Source organism: Sciurus carolinensis, chromosome 3 (assembly GCF_902686445.1).
Source record: "Sciurus carolinensis chromosome 3, mSciCar1.2, whole genome shotgun sequence".
NCBI classification, from domain to species: Eukaryota; Metazoa; Chordata; class Mammalia; order Rodentia; family Sciuridae; genus Sciurus; species Sciurus carolinensis.
The window spans coordinates 143,576,274-143,600,871 of NC_062215.1; the positions used below are offsets into that span (position 1 = coordinate 143,576,274).

At 35.8% G+C, this 24,598-nt stretch overlaps 1 protein-coding gene across 1 annotated transcript in view; it reads right to left on the reverse strand.

The window, feature by feature from the left end:
• Dnah7 (dynein axonemal heavy chain 7) overlaps positions 1-24,598 on the reverse strand; it is a 347,577-nt gene that overhangs the window by 267,095 nt on the left and 55,884 nt on the right. The window contains 1 exon segment of the mRNA XM_047547136.1: positions 15,817-15,936. Coding sequence (XP_047403092.1) covers positions 15,817-15,936 — 120 coding nt within the window.

Genomic DNA, 24,598 nt, shown 5'->3' on the forward strand with positions numbered 1-24,598 from the left:
TGGCCATGAGAAGAAATGAAGTATTGATACATGCTTTATGCTATGGATGAATCTTGAAAATGTGTCTTCTATGAAAAACCAGAAAATAAATGGCCACATATTGTATCATTCCACTTAGATGAAATCCTCAGAATTGGGAAATCCATACAGACAAAAACTGCATAGTGGTTACTAGGTTCTTATACAGGGATGAATTGGAAGTAATCTCTAACAGATACAGAACTTCTTCTGGGGTGGAGAAAGCATTCTGGATTTAGTGGTATGGTTGCACACTTTGTAAATATATATAAACCACAGACTATACACATTTTATGATAAGTGAAGTATAGCTTATTTGTTAAAAAAAAAAGTAGGAAAGGAGGTTTCAAGATAGTGGAATAGACCAGGTAATTTTGCTGGCTGCTCCATGGCATAAAACCAAGAAAGCAGACAGGCAGCTTCTCAGCAAGGTGGGTGAACAAAACAAGCGGGGGGACTTTACTGGAATTTAATACTGGACACTCAAAGTACATCGGGGACTCTGGAAGTTGGCTATAATAGAATAAACCAGAAATCTCCAGCACCACAACCACTGCTGCTCCAACCAGAGCAGTCCCTTTGCGAGCACAGTGGAGGGACAAGGGAATTAAAGAAACCCACATTTGGGGGAGGACAGGGGTGTGTCTGGGTGCAGAGAGTTTGGAGATAGGGGAAACTGCCTGACTAAACTGAAAGGTGTGCTGCACAATAGCTTGTATGGGAAAGAACCTGTATCTTTCCTGGCAGCGAGCAGAAGACAAAGGAAGAACAATTTTACAGCTGCAGTGCCAAAGCCAGCAGCTGAGGGAGACGACTCCTGACAAACCCAAGTTTGGCCCAAAATACAGGCCTGGACAATCCACACTGCATGATGTAGAGTGTGCCTAAGAGACCAGGAGAAAAATCAAATGTGGAGAGAGGCTTACACAGGGGACAACTGGCCGCTTGCAGGACCACCCGGGAGAGACATTCCTAGCCAGGAATTCCAAAAGGCAAGGTGGGAAAGATTAAGTTTGGAGACTGAACTGGAGACCAGAAAACTTGGGGTCTGCAGGTGATACAGTAGACTAAGAATTGGCTCCTTCACCACACCAGCAGAACCAGGAGAGATCCCTGGGCCGCAGTCTGCAAGCATGAATGGCAATTGCTGGGCACTGGACGTGCACTGATTCAAAACCTCCAGACCAACTGGTATCCAGCAAAGAGCCTGGAGCCTACCTAAGATTAAACCCCTCCTCCAGGAGTTCTGCCTACAGGATTACCTCTCTCACCCTAGAAACCCCACCCTGAGGGTGGAACAAGCATCATACTCCAGACAAACCCACCCAACTGCTGAGAAGGGAAACTGAGAGAATCTCTTGAACTTCTATAGAAACAATTCTTTAACTTTTCATCAGGATTTCTTTTTCTTTTTTATTTTCTCTGCTTCATTGTGACCTTTAATGGTTCATGAACATTTACACATATTCATATTTGGTTTTCTTTTTCTTTTCTCATTTCTAGCATTTTTGAAATCAGTTATTTTTCATGGATCAATTTTTTTGAGGACTAGGAAGTTTGGTACATTTCAAATTTTCAGGACACTATAAATCTACAGGGACTCTTAGATGGGTAGGCACAGAAACAACATGAAAAAAGCAAGGGAATAAATTGTCCCGAACAAACCAAGATATTCAATAACAAAATTCATTTCTGTCAGAGAAGGAGTTTAGAATGAACATAGATAAACTAATCTGTGAGATAAAGGACAATGTAAAGAGTGATATCAGACAGCAAATACAGGAAGTGAAAGATCACTTAATAAAGAGATTCTGAAAAAAAAAATCAAGCAGAAATCCTTGAAATGAAGGAATCAAAACACCAAATTAAAAATTCAAGGGAAAGCATCACCAACAGACTAGACCACTTGGAAGATAGTTTCAAGCAATGAAGACAAAATACACAATCTTGAAAATAAAGCTGACCATGGAGACAAGATGTTAAGAGACCATGAACAGAACTTCCAAGAAATATGGGATAACATGAAAAGACCAAATTTAAGACTTACTGGGATAAATAAAGGCTCAGAGATACAAACTAAAGAAATGCACAATATTTTCAATGAAATAGTATCAGAAAATTTCCTAAACCTAAAGAATGAAATGGAAACCTACAAAAGGGTTGCAGGACCCCAAATATACAAAATTACAACAGACCCACACTGAGTCACATTTTTTTTTATAACTACTTTCTTTTTATTATTTTTAATTATAAAACACTGCACACATAGCAAAAAGCATAAAAATAAAAAGGCATCTATTAATGAAACACAATACTGAAAGTCAACATTAGCCTATTTCAGCTGCCTCTCTGTTTCTCTCTCACAATAAATAGCTGATACATTTTTTTAAGAAACCACCCCATCTTTCTGTCTTCCCTCCCTAGGTCTGCCATAGAAGACTGTGTAGATGTGTAAACATTGTAGTTTACATGAATAGTGCCCTGGAGGACCATGCAAGGCAGAACACAGTTATGCATGGCGGCCCCAGAATTGCTATGTATTAATGGTTTTCATTTTAACACTCATTTTCATACTGATTATCTATAAACATTCTTCATACACTGATTTTTAGATTTTTACATTTCACAATTTGATTTTTATTTACTTTATTTGTATTAATAAATATGTTTAAGTCACTAATAATTACTGTCCTATAGAAGCCCTTTTTTTTTTTATTGTAAACAAATGGGATGTTGTTTCTCTGTTTGTACATGGCATAAAGGCATACCATTTGTGTAATCATAAATTTACATAGGGTAATGTTGTTTGATTCATTCTGTTATTTTTTTCCCCTTCCCCCCCACCCCTCCCACCCCTCTTTTCCCTCTATACAGTCCTTCCTTCCTCCATTCTTGCCCCCCTCCCTAACCCTAACTCTAACCCTAACACTAACCCCTCCCACCCCCCATTATGTGTCATCATCCACTTATTAGCGATATCATTTGTCCATTGGTTTTTTGAGAGTGGCTTATCTCACTTAGCATGATATTCTCCAATTTCATCCATTTGCCTGCAAATGCCATAATTTTATCATTCTTCATTGCGGAGTAATATTCCATTGTATATATATATACCACATTTTCTTTATCCATTCATCAGTTGAAGGACATCTAGGTTGGTTCCACAATCTGGCTATTGTGAACTGAGCAGCTATGAACATTGATGTGGCTGTATCTCTGTAATATGCTGATTTTAAGTCCTTTGGGTATAGGCCAAGGAGTGGGATAGCTGGGTCAAATGGTGGTTCCATTCCAAGTTTTCTAAGGAGTCTCCACACTGCTTTCCAGAGTGGCTGCACTAATTTGCAGCCCAACCAGCAATGTATGAGTGTACCTCTCTCCCCACATCCTCGCCAACACCTGTTGTTCCTTGTATTCTTGATAATCGCCATTCTAATTGGGGTGAGATGGAATCTTAGGGTGGTTTTGATTTGCATTTCTCTTATTACTAGAGATGTTGAACATTTTTCCATATGTTTGTTGATTGCTTGTAGATCTTCTTCTGTGAAGTGTCTATTCATTTCCTTAGCCCATTTGTCAATTGGATTATTTGCATTCTTGGTGTAGAGTTTTTTGAGTTCTTCAAGATTCTGGAGATTAGTGCTCTATCTGAAGTATGATTGGCAAAGATTTTCTCCCACTCTGTAGGCTCTTTCTTCGCATTGCTGATAGTTTCCTTTGCTGAGAGAAAGCTTTTTAGTTTGAATCTATCCCAGTTATTAATTCTTGCTTTTATTTCTTCTGCTATGGGAGTCCTGTTGAGGAAGTCTGGTCCTAAGCCGACATGTTGAAGATCTGGACCTACCTTTTCTTCTATAAGATGCAGGGTCTCTGGTCTGATTCTGAGATCCTTAATCCATTTTGAGTTTAGTTTCGTGCATGGTGAGAGATATGGGTTTAGTTTCATTCTGTTGCATATGGATTTCCAATTCTCCCAGCACCATTTGTTGAAGAGGCTATCTTTTCTCCATTGCATATTTTTGGCCCCTTTGTCTAGTATGAGAAAATTGTATTTATTTGGGTTTGTATCCGTGTCCTCTATTCTGTACCATTGATCCACCTTTCTATTTTGGTACCAATACCATGCCGTTTTTGTTACTATTGCTTTGTAGTAGAGTTGAAGATCTGGTATTGCGATACCTCCTGCTTCACTCTTTCTGCCAAGGATTGCTTTAGCTATTCTGGGTTTTTTATTCTTCCAGATGAATTGCATAATTTCTTGCTCTATTTCTGTAAGGTACATCATTGGGATTTTAATTGGAATTGCATTGAATCTGTATAGCACTTTAGGTAGTATGGCCATTTTGACAATATTAATTCTTCCTATCCAAGAACATGGGAGATCTTTCCATCTTCTAAGGTTTTCTTGAATTTCTTTCTTTAGTGTTCTGTAGTTCTCATTGTAGAGGTCTTTCACCTCTTTTGTGAGATTGATTCCCAAGTATTTTATTTTTTTCGAAGCTATTGTGAATGGGGTAGTTTTCCTAATTTCTCTTTCTGAAGATTCATCGATTATGTATAAAAATGCCTTAGATTTATGTGCATTGATCTTATATCCCGCTACTCTACTGAATTCACTAATGAGATCTAAAAGTTTTTTGGTGGAATTTCCTGGTTCCTCTAAGTATACAATCATATCATCAGCAAATAGGGATAGTTTGAGTTCTTCTTTTCCTATTCGTATCCCTTTAATTTCTTTGGTCTGTCTAATTGCTCTGGCTAGAGTTTCAAGGACGATATTGAATAGAAGTGGTGAAAGAGGGCATCCCTGCCTTGTTCCAGTTTTTTGGGGGAATGCTTTCAGTTTTTCACCATTTAGAATGATATTGGCCATGGGCTTAGCATAGATGGCCTTTATAATGTTAAGGAATGTTCCCACTATCCCTACTTTTTCTAGTGTTTTGAGCATGAAGGGGTGCTGTATTTCATCAAATGCTTTCTCTGCATCTATTGAAATAATCATGTGATTCTTGACTTTAAGTCTATTGATATGGTGAATTACATTTATTGATTTCCTGATGTTGAACCAACCTTGCATCCCTGGGATGAAACCCACTTGATCATGGTGCACTATCTTTTTAATATGTTTTTGTATGCGATTTGCTAAAATTTTGTTGAGAATTTTTGCGTCGATGTTCATTAAGGATATTGGTCTGAAATTTTCTTTCCTCGATGTGTCTCTGTCTGGTTTAGGTATCAGGGTAATATTGGCTTCATAGAATGAGTTTGGGAGGGTTCCCTCCTCTTCTATTTTATGGAATACTTTGAGAAGTATTGGAATGAGCTCTTCTTTAAAGGTTTTGTAGAACTTGGCTGAGAACCCATCTGGTCCTGGACTTTTCTTTGTTGGTAGGCTTTTATGACTTCTTCTATTTCATTACTTGAAATTGGTCTATTTAAATTGTGTATGTCCTCCTCGTTCAGTTTAGGCAATTCATATGTCTCTAGAAACCTGTTGATGTCTTCGAATTTTCTATTTTGTTGGAGTATAGATTTTCAAAATAGCTTCTAATTATGTTTTGTATTTCAGTCGTGTCTGTTGTGATATTTCCTTGTTCATTCCGAATTTTAGTGATTTGGGTTTTCTCTCGTCTTCTCTTTGTTAGTGTGGCTAAAGGTTTATCAATTTTGTTTATTTTTTTGAAGAACCAACTATTTATTTTGTCAATTTTTTGTATTGTTTCTTTTGTTTCAATTTCGTTGATTTCAGCTCTGAGTTTAACTATTTCCTGTCTTCTACTACATTTGGTGTTGGTCTGTTCTTTTTCTAGGGCTTTGAGCTGTAGTGTTAAGTTGTTTATTTGTTGAGTTTTACTTCTTTTATTAAATGAGCTCCATGAAATAAATTTTCCTCTAAGTACTGCTTTCATAGTGTCCCAGAGATTTTGATATGATGTTTCTTTGTTCTCGTTTACCTCTAAGAATTTTTTAATTTCCTTCCTAATATCTTCTGTTATCCATTCATCATATAATTAGCATATTGTTTAATCTCCAGGTGTTGGAGTAATTTCTGTTTTTTACTCTTTCATTTATTTCTAACTTCAATCCATTATGATCTGATAGAATATAGGGTAGTGTCTCTATCTTCTTGTATTTGCTGACATTAGCTTTGTGGCATAATATATGGTCTATTTTAGAGAAGGATCCATGTGCTGCTGAGAAGAAAGTGTATTCGCTCTTGGTTGGATGGTATATTCTATAAATGTCTGTTAAGTCTAAATTATTGATTGTGTTATTGAGATCTATGGTTTCTTTGTTCAATTTTTGTTTGGAAGATCTGTCCAGTTGTGAGAGAGGCGTGTTAAAATCACCTAGTATTATTGTGTTATGGTCTATTTGGTTTCTAAAATTGAGAAGGATTTGTTTGACATACATGGATGAGCCACTGTTTGGGGCATAGATGTTTATGATTGTTATATCTTGCTGATTTATGCTTCCCTTAAGAAGTATGAAATGTCCTTCTTTATCCCTTCTGACTAACATTGGCTTGAAGTCCACATTATCTGAAAAGAGGATGAATACTCCAGCTTTTTTGCTGAGTCCATGTGCATGGTATGTTTTTCCCCATCCTTTCACCTTTAGTCTATGGGTATCTCTTTCTATGAGGTGAGTCTCTTGCAGGCAACATATTGTTGGATCTTTCTTTTTAATCCAATCTGCCAGTCTATGTCTTTTGATTGATGAATTCAGGCCATTAACATTCAGGGTTATTATTGAGATATGATTTGTATTCCCAGTCATTTGGTTCATATTTAAAATTTTATTTATTTATTTATTTATTTTTGACACATCTTGGTTCCTCCTTTATTTGACAGTTCCTTTAGGATAATTCCTCCCTTTGCTGATTTGCTTCTTTGTTTTTTATCTCTTCCTCATGAAATATTTTGCTGAGAATGTTCTGTAATGCTGGCTTTCTTTTTGTAAATTCTTTTAGCTTTTGTTTATCATGGAATGATTTTATTTCATCGTCAAATTTGAAGTTAAGTTTTGCTGGGTATAAGATTCTTGGTTGGCATCCATTTTCTTTCAGAGCTTGAAAAATGTTGTTCCAGGCCCTTCTAGCTTTTAGGGTCTGGATTGAAAAATCTGCTGATATCCGTATTGGTTTTCCCCGAATGTAATTTGGTTCTTTTCTCTCACAGCCTTTAAAATTCTGTCTTTATTTTGTATGTTCGGTATTTTCATTATAATGTGCCTTGGTGTGGGTCTGTTGTAATTTTGTGTATTTGGAGTCCTATAAGCCTCTTGGACTTGATTTTCCATTTCATTCTTCAGATTTGGGAAATTTTCTGATATTATTTCATTGAATAGATTGTTCATTCCCTTGGCTTGTTTCTCTAAGCCTTCCTCAATCCCAATAATTCTCAAATTTGGCCTTTTCATGATATCCCATAGTTCTTGGAGATTCTGTTCATGATTTCTTACCATCTTCTCTGTTTGTTCAACTTTGTTTTCGAGTTTAAATATTTGGTCTTCAATATCTGAAGTTCTGTCTTCCAGGTGTTCTATCCTATTGGTTATGCTTTCTATGGAGTTCTTAATTTGGTTTATTGTTTCCTTCATTTCAAGGATTTCTGTTTGGTTTTTTTTTCAATATCTCTAACTCTTTATTGAAATGATCTTTTGCTCCCTGAATTTGCTCTGTTAACTGTCGATTGGTGCGATCATTCAATGCCTGCATTTGCTCTTTTATCTCATCATTCAATGCCTGCATTTGCTCTTTCATCTCATCGTTTGCTTCCCTGATCATTTTAATTATGTACATTCTGAACTCCCTTTCTGTCATTTCTTCTGCCATGCTGTTGTTGGATTTTATTGATGCAACATCTAGATTTGTTTGGGGCATTTTCTTCCCTTGTTTTCTCATATTGTTCAGGAATTAGTGGGTCATTAAGATATTGCAGGTTTCCTCTATCAACTTATAATGTCCCTGAAGATTGCTAGTATATTCACTCTTATCCTTCAGTAGCCTGAAGTCTTGAAGGAAGTTGATAATGAGGAGCTCCACGAAGAAGCTGCCTCTCTAGGGGTGGTGACACTCAGGTGGGGTATATTCCCTGCTAGTGGGCAGAGGTGCCTCCACTTGTTGACCAATGGTCATCCAACGGGGAACTAGGCTGTGGGCTGAGGCAAGGCCTGTTTGTGCCTGTGTCTCTGGTTTTACCGTCCTTGTGGGAAAACCTCACCCGGCAGGGAAGACTCACCAGGTGGGGAGATCTCACTGGTCAGTTCCCCTCCTAGAGATTCCCCTCAATCTACAACTACTGCCTGGGCTGGGCTGTCTTCCTCTGCAACGTTCCCAGGGGCCCGGACCTACCTCCTGGGCCTGGGAGCCTCACCCTTCGCAGGCGAGTCTCCTTAGGCTGCCTCTCCCAGAGACTCTGCCCGAAGTCCTGGAAACTTCGCTCCGCCCCTAGGCGTGTCTCTGTGTGGCTCTTACAGCAAGAAGCCGCCTAGCTCCTGGGACCCTGCTCTGTACCTAATCGCCTGGCTATGCGGCCCCTCTTCTGAGCCGCCACCTGGAGCCCCGTACAATAGCTCTGAGACCCAGAGACGCACCACACACCTCCTCCTTTGGACAGCCGCCCGGTTTCCGACGCAGTCACTAGGAGTTCAAGCAACTCACTTCGCGTCTCCTCCTCCCACCAACCGCCCGTAGCCCTAGGCAGTCACTCCAAGTCCAAGTGACCCGCCCTGTTCCTCCTCCTCCTTCTCGGGGTAGCCCCCCGGGTGTTCAGGAGCAGTGGCTCCGAGACCAAGTGACCCACCATGCTCCTCCTCCAGGCAGGCTACCGGTGTTCAGGAGCGGTCGCTTTTAGTCCATCAACTCACCACTCGCCTCCTCCTCTGGCAACTGCCTGTGGCTCTGATGCAGTCACTCCTAGACCAAGCGACCTGCTGCCTTCCTCCTCTTCCTCCGGGCAACCCCCTGGTGTTCAGAAGCGGTCGTTCTGAGTCTAAACACCTCGCCACACTGCTCCTCCTTAGGCAGCCGCCTGGAGCCCCAGTGGTTGCTCCGAGTCCAAGCGCTGTGCTGAGCCGCCTCCTCTACGATGATCCCAGTTGTCCGTGTTTACCGCTCCAGCGGGGGGGAGGGGCGTCTCGCGGAGCAACTCTACTTCACAAGTTCCCTGCATTCCGGGGCTACCACCCCATCCGGGATGCCTCCCCAACGGGAGAGACTTACCCAGCAGCTTTGAGTTGGTCCCAAGTCTCTCTCTATCTCCTCTTTTGAATCTTGCATCCTGGAGCAACGTGAAATGCAGCCGCCCTCTAGTCCGCCATCTTGAAAAACCCTCACCGAGTCACATTATTATGAAAATGACTAACATGCAGAATAAGGACAGCATTTTAAAGGCTCCCAGAGAAAAATGACAAGTCATGTTTAGAGGGAAATGAATCTAAATCTCAGCAGACTTCTCAATCCAGACCCTCAAAGATGGGAGGTCTTGGAATAATATATATCATACGCTGAAAGAAATGAATGCCAGCCAAGAATACTGTACCCAGAAAAATCAAGCTTCGGAATTGATGATGAAATAAAAACCTTCCTTGATAAACAAAAAGTAAAAGAATTCACAACTAGAAAGCTTTCACTATAAAACATTCTCAAAAAAATATTTCATGAAGAAGAAATGAAAAATTAAAAATGAAAACCAGCAAAGGGAAGAACTACACTAGAAGAATAGTCAGAGGAGAAATTAATTCAAATTAGAAACCAGAAATAAATCAAAATGACAGAATAAAAATCATATCTCAATAATAACATTGAATGGAAATGTCCCAAACCCATCAATCAAAAGACACAGACTGGCAGATTAGATTGAAAAACAAGACCCAACAATATGTTGTCTCCAAGAGACTCATCTCATAAGCAAAGACATCCACAAACTGAAGGTAAAAGGATGGGGAAAAACATATCATTCACATGGATCTTCTAAACAAGAAGGGGTCTCTATACTTATATCAAATAAAGCAGACTTCAAGCCAAGGTTAATCAGAAGGGAAAAAGAATAATAACTTCATATTTCTTAAGGAAATTATATATCAACAAGACATAACCATCATAAATATTTATGCCCCAAACAATGTATCATTGATATATATCAAAAAGTCCTTCTCAATGTCAAGAATCAAATAGACCATAACGCAATAATACTGGGTGACTTTAACATAGCTCTTTCACTGCTAGTTCCTCTGAACAAAAACTAAATCTAGAAGCTATAGAAATAAAAAATAAAATTAATAATTTAGACTTAACAAACATATATAGAATATTTCATCCATCAATGACTGAATGCATTTTCTTCAGCAGCACACAGATCCTTCTTTAAAAAAAGATCATATCTTAGGCCACAAAGAAACTCTTAGCAAATACAAAAAATTGAGATAATATCTTGCATTCTATCAGATCATAATGGAATAAAATTATAAATCCATGATAAAATAAAAATTAGAAACTACTCTAACACCTGGAGACTAAATAATACACTATTGAATGCCCAATGGATAACAGAAGAAATCAGGGATGAAATTTTAAAAATTAGACGTAAATGAAAATCATGATACAACTTATCAAAATCTCTGGGACTTGGGCTGGATTTGTGGCTCAGTGGTAGAGTGCTTGCCTGGCCTGTGTGAGACCTGGGTTCAATCCTCAGCACCACATATAAATAAATAATAAAACAAAAGACCTATTGACAACTAAAAAAAAAATATTAAAAAAAAAAATCTCTGGGACACTGTGAAGGTATTGCTAAGAGGAAAGTTCATTGCATTGAGATCATTCATCAAAACAATAGAGGACTGTGGATATAGCTCAGTTAATAGAGTGCTTTCCTGTCAAGCACAAGGCCCTGGGTTCAATCCCAAGCACTGCTAAATAAATAAATAAATAAATAAATAAATAAATAACTTAACATTACATCTTAAAGCCCTAGAAAAAGAATAACAAATCAACACCAAAAGTTGAAGACAAGAAATAATTAAAATGCAGACCTGAAACCAATGAAATTGAAGCAAAAATGTTCAAAACATACACACACAAAAATTGTTCCTCTGAAAAATAAATAAAATTGACAAACTGTTTGCCAAGCTAATGAAGACAGAGAGAGGGAAAACTCAAATTACTAAAATTCCTGATGAAAAAGGAAATATCACAACAGACACTGCTAAAATATAGACAATAATAAGAAACTATTTTGAAAATTTATACTCTAATAAATAGAAAATCTTGAAAACATCAACCAATTTTTATAGACATATGAGCTACCCAGTTGAATCAGACATATGACCTACAAAATTGAATCAGGAAGACATAAAAAGTTGAACATGAAGACATGAAATTGAAGATGCCATCAAAAACCTACCAAGAAAGAAAAGCCCAGGACCAGATGTATTCTCAGTCAAGTTCTACCAGACCTTCAAAGAATAACTTATACCAATCCTCCTCAAATTATTCCATGAAATAGGAAATGAGGGAACCCTTCCAAACTCATTCTATGAAGTTAGTATCACTCTGATATTAAAACCAGACAAAGACATGTCAAGGAAAGAAATCTTCAGACCAATATCCCTGATGAACATAGATGCAAAAATTCTTAATAAAATTCAGGCAAATTGCATACAAAAACATATTTAAAAGATAGTGCATCACGATCAAGTGGGGTTCATCCCAGGGATGCAAGGTTGGTTTAACATATTGAAATCATTAAACATAATTTATCACATCAATAGACATAAGATGAGAATCACATGATTATCTCAATAGGTGCAAAAAAAGCATTTGACAATATACAGCATCCATTCATATTCAAAACACAAGAAAAACTAGAGATAGTAGGAACATACCTCAACATTGTAAAAGCTATATATGCTGAACCCAAGGCCAACATCATTCTAAATGTAGAAAAAGTGAAAGCATTCCCTTTAAAAATGGGAACAAGACAGGGATGCCCTCTTTCACCACTCCTATTCAATATAATCCTGCAAACTCTAAATTACCAGAGCAATTAGACAAAAGAAAGAAATTAAAGGGACACAAATAGGAAAAGAATAACTCGAACTATCACTACATGCCAACAACATGATTCTATATTTAGAAAACCCAAAAAACTCTACTAGAAAACTTCTAGAATTCATAAGTGAATTCAGCAAAGTAGCAGGACATAAAATGAACATCTATAAATCAACTGTATTACTATACATCACTGATTAATCAATTGAAAGAGAAATTAGGAAAACTATCCCATTTACAATAGCCTCAATAAAAAATAAAATAAAATACTTGGGAATCAATCTAACAAAAGAGGTGAAAGACCTCTACGATGAAAACTACAGAACTCTAAAGAAAGAAATCGAAGACCTTAGAAGATGGGACAATCTCCCATGTTCTTGAATAGTCAGAATTGATATTGTCAAAATGGTCACACTACAAAAAGTATTCTATGGATATATGTAATTCCTATTAAGGTTCCAATGATGTCCTTCATAGAAAGAGAAAATGCAATCGTGAAATTCATTTGGAAAAATAAGAGGCCCAGAATAGCCAAAGCAATCCTCAGCAAGAAAAGTAAAGCAGAAGGCATCACAATACTAGGCCTTAAATTATACTTCAGTGCTCTATTAAAAAAAAAAAAACAGTATGATATTGGCACCAAAAGAGACATGAAGATCAATGATACAGAATGGAAGACACAGAGACATACCCATGTAAACACAGTTATCTCATATTAGACAAAGGTGCCAAAAACATACATTGGAGAAAAGATAGACTTTTAAACATATGGTGCTGGGAAAACTGGAAATCCATATGTAACAAAATGAAATCAGACCCCTATCTCTCTCCCTGAACAAAACTCAACTCAAAGAGGATCAAGGACCTAGGAATTAGACCAGAGACCCTGCACCCACTAAAAGAAAATGTAGGCTCAAATCTCTATCATGTTGGTTCAGGAACCAACTTCCTTGATAAAATCCCTAAAGCGCAAGAAGTTAAATCAAGAATCAATAAATGGGATGGGATAAAAATAAAAAGCTTCTTCACAGCAAAGGAAACAATCAAGAACCTGAAGTGAGAGCCTATAGAATGGGAGAAAATTTCTGCCACCTGAACCTCAGGTAGAGCATTAATCCCCAGGATATACAAAGAACTCAAAAAACTCAACAACAAAAAATGAATAAATAAATAACCCAATCAATAAATGGGAAAAGGAACTGAATAGACACTTCACAGAAGAAGAAATATGATTGGTCAACAAATATATGAAAAAATGTTTGACATCGCTAGCAATTAGAGAATGCAAATTAAAACTAAACTGAGATTCCATCTCACTTCTGTCAGAATGGCAATTATCAAGAATAAATGTTAGTGAGAATATGAGGGAAAAGGTTCACTCAAACATTGCTGGTTGGACTGCAAATTGGTGCAACCACTCTGGAAAGCAGTACAGAGATTCCTCAGAAAACTTGGAATGGAACCACCATTTGACCCAGTTATCCCACTCCTCAGCATATACCCAAAGGACTTAAAATCAGCATACTATAGTGCTGCAGCCACATCAATGTTCATAGCCGCTCAATTCATAATAGCCAAGCTATAGAACTAACCTAGGTGCCCTTCAACCAATAAATGGATTAAGAAAATGAAAATGTGGTACATATACACAATAGAATGTTACTCAGCCAGGAAGAAGAATGAAATTATGGCTTTTACCAGTAAATGGATGGAAATGGAGACTATCATGCTAAGTGAAATAAGCCAATCCCAAAAAATCAAAGGCCTAATGTTTTCTCTGATATGTGGATGCTGACTCACAATAGGCTGGTGGGGAGCAATAAGAGGAGATTCACCAGATTGGACAGAGGGGATTCAGAGGAAGAAAAGGGGAATGTGAATAGGAAAGACAGCAGAATGAATCGGACATAACTTTCCTATGTTCATATATGAATACATGACCAGTGTAATTCCACATCATGTACAACCATAATAATGGGAAGTTACACTCCATGTATGTATGATATGTCAATGTGCATTCTACTGTCACATATAACTAAAAAGAACAAATAAAGAAAAAAACAATAAAAAATGAAAAAAAAAAATAGGAAAACTCAGGTAAGGGTAAAGAGACAATGAGCAAAAGAGGCAAAAAAAAGTCACAAGATTTCAAGTTGCCCTAAGAATAGTCCAGAAGAGGAAGAATAGGTTTAGAAGAAAGAGCTAAGCATTGTTATGAATATGCTGAGATTCAGGTACTGACATGATATTCAACTGAGATATTTAGTATGAAATTGTTAATAAGGGCCAAGAGCTCAGAAAACAAGATCTTCAGACAGTTGAGATGAAAGTGTCAAAAGAATATGACTTGCCTCGCAAGCACAAGGCCATGGGTTCAATCCCCAGCACCAAAAAAAAAAAAAAAGAAAAAGAAAAAAAGAGCAACAAAAGACCTAGGACTTTTAGGAGATAGTGAGATTAAGTAGACAAAAAAATGAGACAGTGGAGAAGAACCAGATAAGCACAGGGGCAAACACAGGGTTCCAGAAAGCTATGTGACCACCTATGGTAACTGCTGAGTAAAAGTGAAAGATGAGAACTAAGCAAATTCCTCTGGGTTTGGTGTAGATAGATGTTTTAATTAATCATTTGCTAACTGTGTTTCCACTCTGAGCTGATGTTCTGCCTCTTAGCCATGATAAACACATTCTGGCTCACTAAAGTGTGGTCAGCAAGTTCTTCCCCTAGAATCAATCAGGAAGCATCAAGAGATAAAGCTAATCAATCTACATTTTTCACCAGCAACAATTATTCAGTAAGGGTTTGCACTCTCCTCTGTACTTTGACATCAATTTTACTAAAATTTATAGTGGTAATGTATTCCTAGTGTATAACCCTGAAGTCATGGTTCAAGATAACTTATTTGCATCATGTTCTTAAGAGGACATTTTCTTCTCTGCAACTAGTTATGCAATTTTATTCTTCACCTTTCCTCTCTTTTTATTTTAACTAAATATAATATGAAATAAAAAGCTAAAGTTCTTCCAAAGTAATATTAAAAAATTTGATTCTAACTTATTGGAGCAAAAAGATTAGTTTTAAATGACCAACTTAACTTTCTAAGTTAACTTTTGGAAATCATGGTGTAAGTTTCATGTGATATTTTAAATTTGATCTAATCTTAATATTCTATTTATTAGAAATATGATCCATGGGAGCAACTATTTCCTATGTTTTTACCAAGTAAAACATCATTATCATATGTGTCTATTCCATTTTGAAGGGACAATCAAGGAGCTGTTTAATTATCATTTAACAAATCTAAATATAATCTCTGTTGAAACTGTAAGCTCATTTAAACAACATATTTTCCTTCTGAGTCATTCTTTAAACTCTTCTGCATCCCTCATCCAAAATCAAAATGGAGAGACCCAGCACTTTGCATGTAGATGTAAGATAACTATCTCGTAAATGATTAGTTCATGATCATTCCTGCATGGTATCCAATACCACTCCCAGAGCAGGGGCAGAAACCAGATAGTTAGAAAAAAGCAACTATCAGTTATAATCATTTTAGTTTCAGCACAAGTTATGATGTGTAGAACATCTGGATAGACCAAGGCAATTAAAGACCTATTTCATTCTCTACTGGAAATGATTTAAAACTTCTTGAAATGGGATTTTCTAAAAGCAGTTAAAATGCAATATCCCATCAATTACATTTATAAACTTGTGTTTTCCTGTATGAGATTTTAAAACTTTACATTTTAAACAAAGTCTCTTTGGCAGATTCCATGTGTTTCATGGCAATACTCTGAAAACTTGAGAGTTCCAAGGCATCCTGGCGATTGTGAAATTCTTCTATATCAACCAAACGTAATTTTCTGCAAGAGATAAAAAATACATGATAATATAAGTTCAACCTTGTTTGATATGTAACATTTTTGCTCATTGATCCTTTCTCAAATATAGCATATTTCTAGGTTTTATCATTTAAAGTGTGTTCCATAAAATTAAATATTCAATAACATGAGATTTTCTAAATTTAAAAATAATGTATACAGTTAAATTCAATAGGGACATAATATGATATTATGAAACTTCTCTGTGAAGTAGAAGAGCATAATAACTTTGATTTAATGGATAGTTTACACTGCAACAAGGCTTTTAAACTGGAACAATTATAATAATCAACGCTACACAACTTTCTTCTAAAACAAAACGTGCACCTTCTCTGAAAAGGAAGCAGTCCTGAATAGCAGGGAGCCAGGGAGTAGAGAAGTTCTAACACCTCATTAAGATCCATTGTATCAAAATCTTTTCTACCTGTCTGATTTTTTTTTTCTCTAACACACAACTTGCAGGAGTCTGCAATTTTCAATGCAATCCTTTTATTCTCACTGCAATGCTATGTATCTTCATTATGTACATAATTTAGTTTACTCATTTAAATTTTTTCTCTGGCAGATTAACCAAAATAAAAGACCAATATTAGCTATTAGTACCATTGTGCTTTTCACCTTAATTTAACTACAAAGCTCTTCCCTTGATTGCTGTTTAATTTCCATGTGAATGAGTAATTTTTATGTTCTCTGGAAGATAGTAAACACACTATTAAAAACATCACATTTGCCAGGCATAGTGGCACATAGTTCCAGCTATTCAGAAGACTGAGGCAGGAAGATTGCAAGTCCAAGGTCAGGGGAGACCCCTACTCAAAATAAAAATTAGAAAATGGCTGAGGATGTCACTCAGTGATAGAGTGCTTGCCAAGCATGAATGAGGCCCTGGGTTTGATCTTCAGTACCAAAAACAGAAACAAAAACAAAAACTGAAAAAAAAAGAAACCACCACATTTAAGCTTGGCATGCTGGTATGTGCCTATAATCCTAGCTACTTAGGAGGCTAAGGTAGAAGGATAATGAATTTTAGGTCAACCTGGGCAAGTTAATAAGACATTAACTAAAAAAAAAAAAATCACACTTAAAATTTATGTAAAGACTAAAATACTGATTAGTAATAAATTACAAACTTTCTCTTCCAAGCTACAAATTCATCACAAATTAAGATGCATTCAGTATATGACATTGATAATATATTAGGCATAAATAGGTAACCATTGTTAGAGAAACATTCTATTGTGTTATTCAAAACAATTGTACAAAGTAATGATTTTGTTGATTTTTATTGATGCATACTAATTATACAGAGTGGTGAGTTTCATTTTGGCATATTTGCATATATGCATAACATAGTTTGATCAGTTTCACTCCTCATTACCACACCTAATCTTCTCCTTCTGCCTCCTACTTCTGTCCTTCCTCTACCCCAACACTCTTTTCTACTTTCATGACATCTTTTTTTTCTTTATATTTCCCTAATTGAGAGAAAACATATGAAACTTGTTTTTCTGAGTCTGATTTATTTCACTTAACATGATGGTCTTCAGATCCATCCATTTCCTGCAAATGACATAATCTTGTTCTAATTTATGACTGAATAAAACCCACGATAGATAGATAGATACATAGATAAGATAGATACATTTTCTTCAACCATCTTCCTGTTGACTGATACATGGGCTGATTCCATACTTGGCTATTGTGAATTGTGCTGCAATAAAAATGGTCATGCATGCATCTTTAAGTATGCTAACTTTAATTCTTTTGGATAAATACCAAGAAGTGGTATACATGGGTCCTATGGTACTCCAATTTGTAGTTTTCTGAGGAACCTCTGAGTTCCATAGTGACTGTACTAATTTACATTCCTACCAACAGGGTATATGATTTCCTTTTTCCCTTACATTCTCGCCAGCATTTATTGTTATTTGTATTCTTGATGATCGCCATTGTGACTGAAGCGAGATGGAATCACAATGTAGTTTTGATTTACATTTCCATGATGTTGAACATTTTTATATTTATAGTTGTTGACCATTTCTACTTTTTTTGAGAAGTGTCTATTTAGTTCATTTGCCCATTTATTGAATGGATTATTTGTTTTGAGGGTTGAGCTTTTTGTTGTCGCTGTTCTATATACATTCTGCATATTACTTCTATATTGGAAGAGTAACTGACAAACATTTTCTGTTATTCTGTGTTTTTAAATAAAATATTTCTAAAATATAGTGCTATACTTCCAACCTCCCAGAACTTGGCTGAACTCTGGCCAATGAAATTTAAGCAATGTGCTACGTGGAACTTCTAGGAAGACTCCCTTCAAGGTTTCTGATGCTACTAGAGCATGTTGTATTTATTTTGCTTCCTTACTGCTTTGTAAAATGAGCACAAGCAGCAAGTACTTGAACCCTTGAAAATGGAAGTCATGACAGAGAAGGAAAACTTCAGAGCTTAGGACCCTAATAGACATTACATCTAGCAAAGATTGACTATGTATCTTCGGGCTTCTTTTACCTGATAAAATAAATGATAAAGTATTTCAGCTACTATTAATTTGTATTTTCCATTATATACAATAAACCTAACCAAAACAAATACAACAGCACAATCAGATCTTTATGCTTCTTGGTCAATTTTTTGAACATTATTATATTTTAAAACTGTAGCTGTAAGTCAGGCTACAGATATATGTGGTCAAACTGTACCAAATAAGAAGTAAATGCTCAGTAGGAGCCCTGGAATTTACTTTGCCTCTTAGCCACCAGACAAAATTTCCTTAGTTTCTTAGTATTTGATTTGAGAAAGAATTCTAGGCATAGGCTCCATCTGTGATGTTTTGAGATTAAAGGTTTTATAGTACAATTTCCCATGAAATCTCTGGTGATAATATTTCCCATTTGTTCAGGTAGCTAAATTATTAAGAAAATGAAAAAAAAATACTACCAAACAGTTTCTATTTTCTCAGGGAAAAAAAATAAGCATTGCAACAATAGTTTAAACCATTGGTTTAAGACAACAGAAAAGATCAGAAAGAATATTATGCATTAGCACTATGCATTAGCTTGAGTTTGGTTAGCATAAAGAAATGTTTAAGTCTTATTAAAAATTTTATGATAATGAGCTTTCTACCAACCCAAATCTCTTCTTCAATGTTCTGTTGGAACCAAATAGCTCCAAATCATTAACCTGTGATCAGAATCTTTTCTGAACTCTCCCTGTTTCTTATCTGCCATATGCAATCAGAGGTAAATTGCTGTAGACTCATCTGTTGGTCACATATCTCTTCTGCCCTCATACCTGCCACTTGATATTAATCATGGGCTGAAACATACCTCTACTGGCAGCTACATCACTGATTTCAAGCAAGAGGGATTCCAACAGTTCTGGTCAATTCCCTGGACACAGCATCAAGTCAATCTCTGACTTTGTTCTCCAGTTCTCAAAACTAAATTCACTTCTTAACCACAACCAAGTGCCCCAAATTCAATCCTCCCCAAGTGCCTACATTTCTTGCTTGTCCCTTTCTTATAAACGTGTTTTGCTTTTACCAGTCCTCTTCATTACTTTCAAAGTAGCACCCTACAGGCAGTGTTCGGCTCTCAATTTTTTCATTTATTAGTACATCATGGAGACCATTCCATATTAGCAAATTGAGATTTTTCTTACTTTTACTTTATAGCTGTGTAATGAGAATTACACATCTTGAGACTGTTTTTATAACATTCAACCAGTCCACTACCAATGGATATTTGGTTGTTTCCAGTCTTTGACTCACGAACAAATGCCACAATAAAGAACCTTATAACTAAATCATTTTCAAGTATATCATAGGCTACTTTCCCAAATATGACATTGTTGGGTTCAAGTGTCATTTATAATTTCAAATTTTTAATTTTAGTAAATACTTCTGTGTTCCCTGAAAAGGAGGCCCATTTTTTCAAGCTCACCAATGAAATATGATATCAAAATTCTAAAATTTTGCCAAATCTGGTGGCGGGGACTTCTCAGTGTAATTTTTATTTCAATTTATTTACATTTTTGTCTTAAGAGTTAGACATCTTTTAAATACATTTAAGAGTGATTTAATTTGTATATTGAATGCCCTACAGTAAATGAATCCATATGTTCTGAACTAGTTATATTTTCTTGTGCTCACCTTGGTCAAATCAGGAATGTTAAAGTTAACTTTCCTGAACATCTTTTTACATTCTACTACTGACAGCTAGAGATGTAACTCAGTGGCAGAGTGCTTGCCTAGCATGCACGAGGCCCTGGGTTCAATTCCTGGTACTGAAAAAAATTACACTCAACTACTGTAATTTGTATCACATAATTTCTACATTCTTCTTAAAGTAAAAATGTGTGTGTTCTAAGTAGGCTGTGACTCCAAATACTCCCTGTGACATTGAGTGGATTCTGTAAGTGTAAATATTAAAGTACTTGAATTTGCACATTCATGCATTTTAGAGTTGTTCATATTTTTTTTTCATTAACATTCCCCACTGCATATACAGATTTCCTTTATTTAAAAGATCTGCTGAGATCATGGCATAAAACTGATACCCAGAGTAAGGATGTTGGCTACTAGTCAAACATTTAATATTCCCACAGAAAGTACAAACAACCAACCCCTTCAAAGGCAACAGGAGTTGGCAGAGTTCTGTTTCCACACACTGACTGAAAAATCTCCTTCCTGCTTGTTTCTGCCCTGGATGCCTTGTTTTGTTTCAGTTGCTATTAACATCTTTGCCACCATGACCATGGAACCCAATTTTGGACACATCTACTATTTACTCTTTCACTATTTACTATTTCAGTTTTGTTGCTCTTTCTTTCCTTCCTCCTTTCTTTCCTTTTTTTTTTTTTTTTTTTTTTTTTTTTTTTTTGTCTCTTGCCTCCTGACAATGTCTAACACTTTTTGGAAAATGTAAGGCAATAGAGCTCTATTCCCTGCATCGGGCTCAGTGATTTCTGAGATTGCATCTGTTAACAGATATAAAAGAAAACAACTTAGGGTTTTGTTCTGCAAATGCAATGTGCTTAAGATAGTAAACATCATTTGTGAAAGTGATATCTATATTGTATGAACTCATGACTCCATGAAGAATTACATCATGGGCCTTGTCAGGAAGAGGTGTTTGAACCCCGGTGTCCAAAAGAAAAGAAACAAGAAGACACGGGACAAAGAAATGGCCTCTTTCTCTTCATGATAAGTCAAGGTAAGCAGACAAACCCACACCCCACAAAGGAAAGTTAGAAGAATGCACTTCCTAGTGGCTTGCAGACAAATGAAGGCCAGTTTTAAGGGGTTTAAGGGACCTAATTCATTCTTTGAAGTCACCAAAGGTCCCTAAAATATGAAGGAAGAGCTGAGTATGCTTTAAGAAACACAGTATAATTCAACTGTATTCGACAGTCCTGAGTACATTCAGCCAAGTACATTGGCCCTCTGATTTGAGTTCCACGAAATGCTGCTAGAAGTGAAGAGAGAAGAGAACTACAAGCTAGAATAACCCATATGGAGAAGGAAGAATTTTCTTGAAAATGCTGGAACCAAGTTTCCCTAAAAAAGAGAATCAATCAAAATTTTTATAAAGAAAAACCTGTCTTAAAGAGGATATGAGAGATAATTCTGTGAGAGAGAATCTACATGAAGAAAATTACTCATTGAAATACGTACATAAGATTAAACATTGAAATATGTAAGAAATGAGTAAAACTACTGAATATAATTATATATCTCTATTTTCCAAAATTATTCTAACAGAGTATAATATTTTTCTTTCTTTCTTCCCTCTTTTGAATTTGCAAAAATAGCCTTAAATTTAATAAGGAATAATGAATATTACAAATAGCCATGTAGAGTAGTATAATAAACTAGCGAATGGGGATTTCTCTCACTAGATACAAGAATATACCATAAAGTTACTTTAATCCAATTAATACAGTATTACAGTATTCGTACAGAAAGACCTTCAAAGATTAGAGGAACGAAATAGAGAATTCAGAAAGAAATTCTATTATTACAATAGATTACATGTGTTACTGTAGATTAAAGAGTTTAGTCTATGATAAAGGTGAGAATTCAATTAAGGAAAAAAAGATGAATTGTTTAATAAAGTTGACTTTCTAAAGAAAACCAAAGTGAATCCCATCTTACTTCATAAGTAAAAATAATATCTAGTTGGTCAGAAAGCTAAAATACCCAGGCAGATGTCGAATGAAATTTCCTCAGTAGGAAGACCTTCTTAACCAAGCCAGGAATTCAAATGTCAGAAAAGACACATTGATAATATGAAAAAATTAAAATTTCTGAGAAAACCTACAGAATGGGAGAAAAGTTTTGCCAGTTATTCTTCTGACAAGGGATTAACATTCAGAATATATAAAGGAACACCAAAAATAAATAACCCAATAAATAAATTGGCATATGGTTTTAGCAGAAATTTCTCAAAAGAGAAATAAATGTGTAAAAAAATGTTCTTAGCAAACAGGAAAATGCAAATCAAAACTACACTGAAATTTCATCTTCCTCTAATTAGAATGGCAATCATCAAGAATAAAAGTAACAATAAATGCTGGCAAGGATGTGGGTAGGGAGGTACAATTATACACTGTTGCTGGGACTGAAAATTAGTACAACCATTGTGGACAGTATGGAGATTCTGCAAAAGATTAGGAATGGAACCACCATGATTTAAATATACCACAACTTGATATTTATCAAAATAACTGAAATCAATATGCTGCTATGATACATGCATTACAATGTTTATAACAGCACAATTCATAACAGCCAAGTTATATAAAATGTGGGACATAAATACAACAGAGTTTTACTCAGTCATAAAGAAGAATGAAATTGTTATTTGCTGGTAAATGGATGGAACTGGAGAGCATCATGCTGAATGAAATAAACCAGCCTCAGAAAGCTAAGGGTCAAATGTTCTCTCTTGTATGTGGAAGCTAGAGAGGAAAATAAAAGAAATTTTACAAAAAGAATCTCACAAAAACAGAGGAGAGACCAATAGAGTCAAGAAAGGGGTGGAGAGGAAGGAACAAGGGGGAGGACATGAAGAAATACTGGGGAATGAAATCTGCCAACTTATGCTATGTCCATGTATGAGTATACCATAATGAATCCTGCATTTATATATAGTTATAATTCACCAATTAAAATAATAATAATGATAATGATATAAGGGATACCAGTAGAGGAAAGCAAGGGGATTGGGGGCTGGGGTTTGAGGGGGAGTGAAAAGGAAGGTACTGAGGAATAATTTTGGATCATATTTTGTTCTGTACATGTATGAATATGGCATAATGAATACCACTATTATGTATAATTATAATGTACCAAAAAAAGTTAAATTTTAAAATTCTATATAACAGTCAATGGATAAATTTTACATCTGAGTTTTAGTATTGATTTTTTTCAGGGAACGGGAACAAAATTAAAACCCCTACTATACAAAGAGGTCATAAAATTGATTAGAACCCAAGAGGAAAAGAGACAAAAGATATAAACAGAGAATTTACAATCTAAAAAATCTAAATAACCAAAAACCATACAAAATATGATCAAATTCCCTAGTAGTCCAACAAATGCAAACAGAAATGACAATGACTAGCTAGTGTTTTGGAGAAAGAAATTTTCCTTTGCTCCTGCAGACAGGTAAAGTATAAAACATTCCTGGAAAGAACTAGCAACATCTACCAAAATGAAAACACAAAAATGCATTTATCCAGCTTTCCCTCCCTGGAGAAACTATCCCATGGAAACAAAAACACCTGTAAATAAGGACATGCATAGAAGGCTATTTCCTAATGCATTAGTCATAATAGCAGAAACTGAAAGTAAAATGAATTATCTTTGAAGAAGGTAAAGATGAGAAAAATGGTGATTCAGCTATACCACGAAAAGTTATATGCCTCTGAAAAAGTATAAATTGCATCTATGCCAGTTTAGTCATAAGGATTTTTCCAAAATACAGTGGTACGCATGGTAATTTTTATATAACAAAGACCAAAAATATTTTATATGTTTGTATATTTATGCTAGGTATCTATGTGTATGTGAGTGGTAATCCAAATGCCTATGGTTTTATAAGTTATAAAACATTGAAAATATTCATTCACTTGATATCAGGCATCATTTGGTTGGGTTCATAGAAAGGAAGGAAAATCTAAGTAAAAGAAAGATAAGAATCAAGCAAAATTCATAAAGACTGTACTTAATAAGTTTGTATGTTGACATTTATGTACTTATATAAAATTGCACATGCATCTGTATAAAAAAATTAGGGAGATTCAAGATGGTGGATTAGAGCAATGCTGCATTTCCAGTTGCTCCATGCTTAAGGATTCGAGCAGCAGGAGTACTAATTCTCAGTAAGGTGGATGAAAGAGGGAATTCACTGAAACTCAGTATCAAACAGGAAGAGTCTTAGAGACTCAGAAATTTAGGTGAACTGAACAAAAACAAGAAAGAGTAGATTAGAGACAAGTAGCAGCAGCAGAAGTACCGGTTCATTGCAGAGGGGAGGGTAATACAAACAGAGAAACATTACAGACAAATTTGGCATTAAAAAAAAATCTGTAGATCAGAAAAGCAGCCTGAACTTAGCTGATCCAGAGGCTCCAT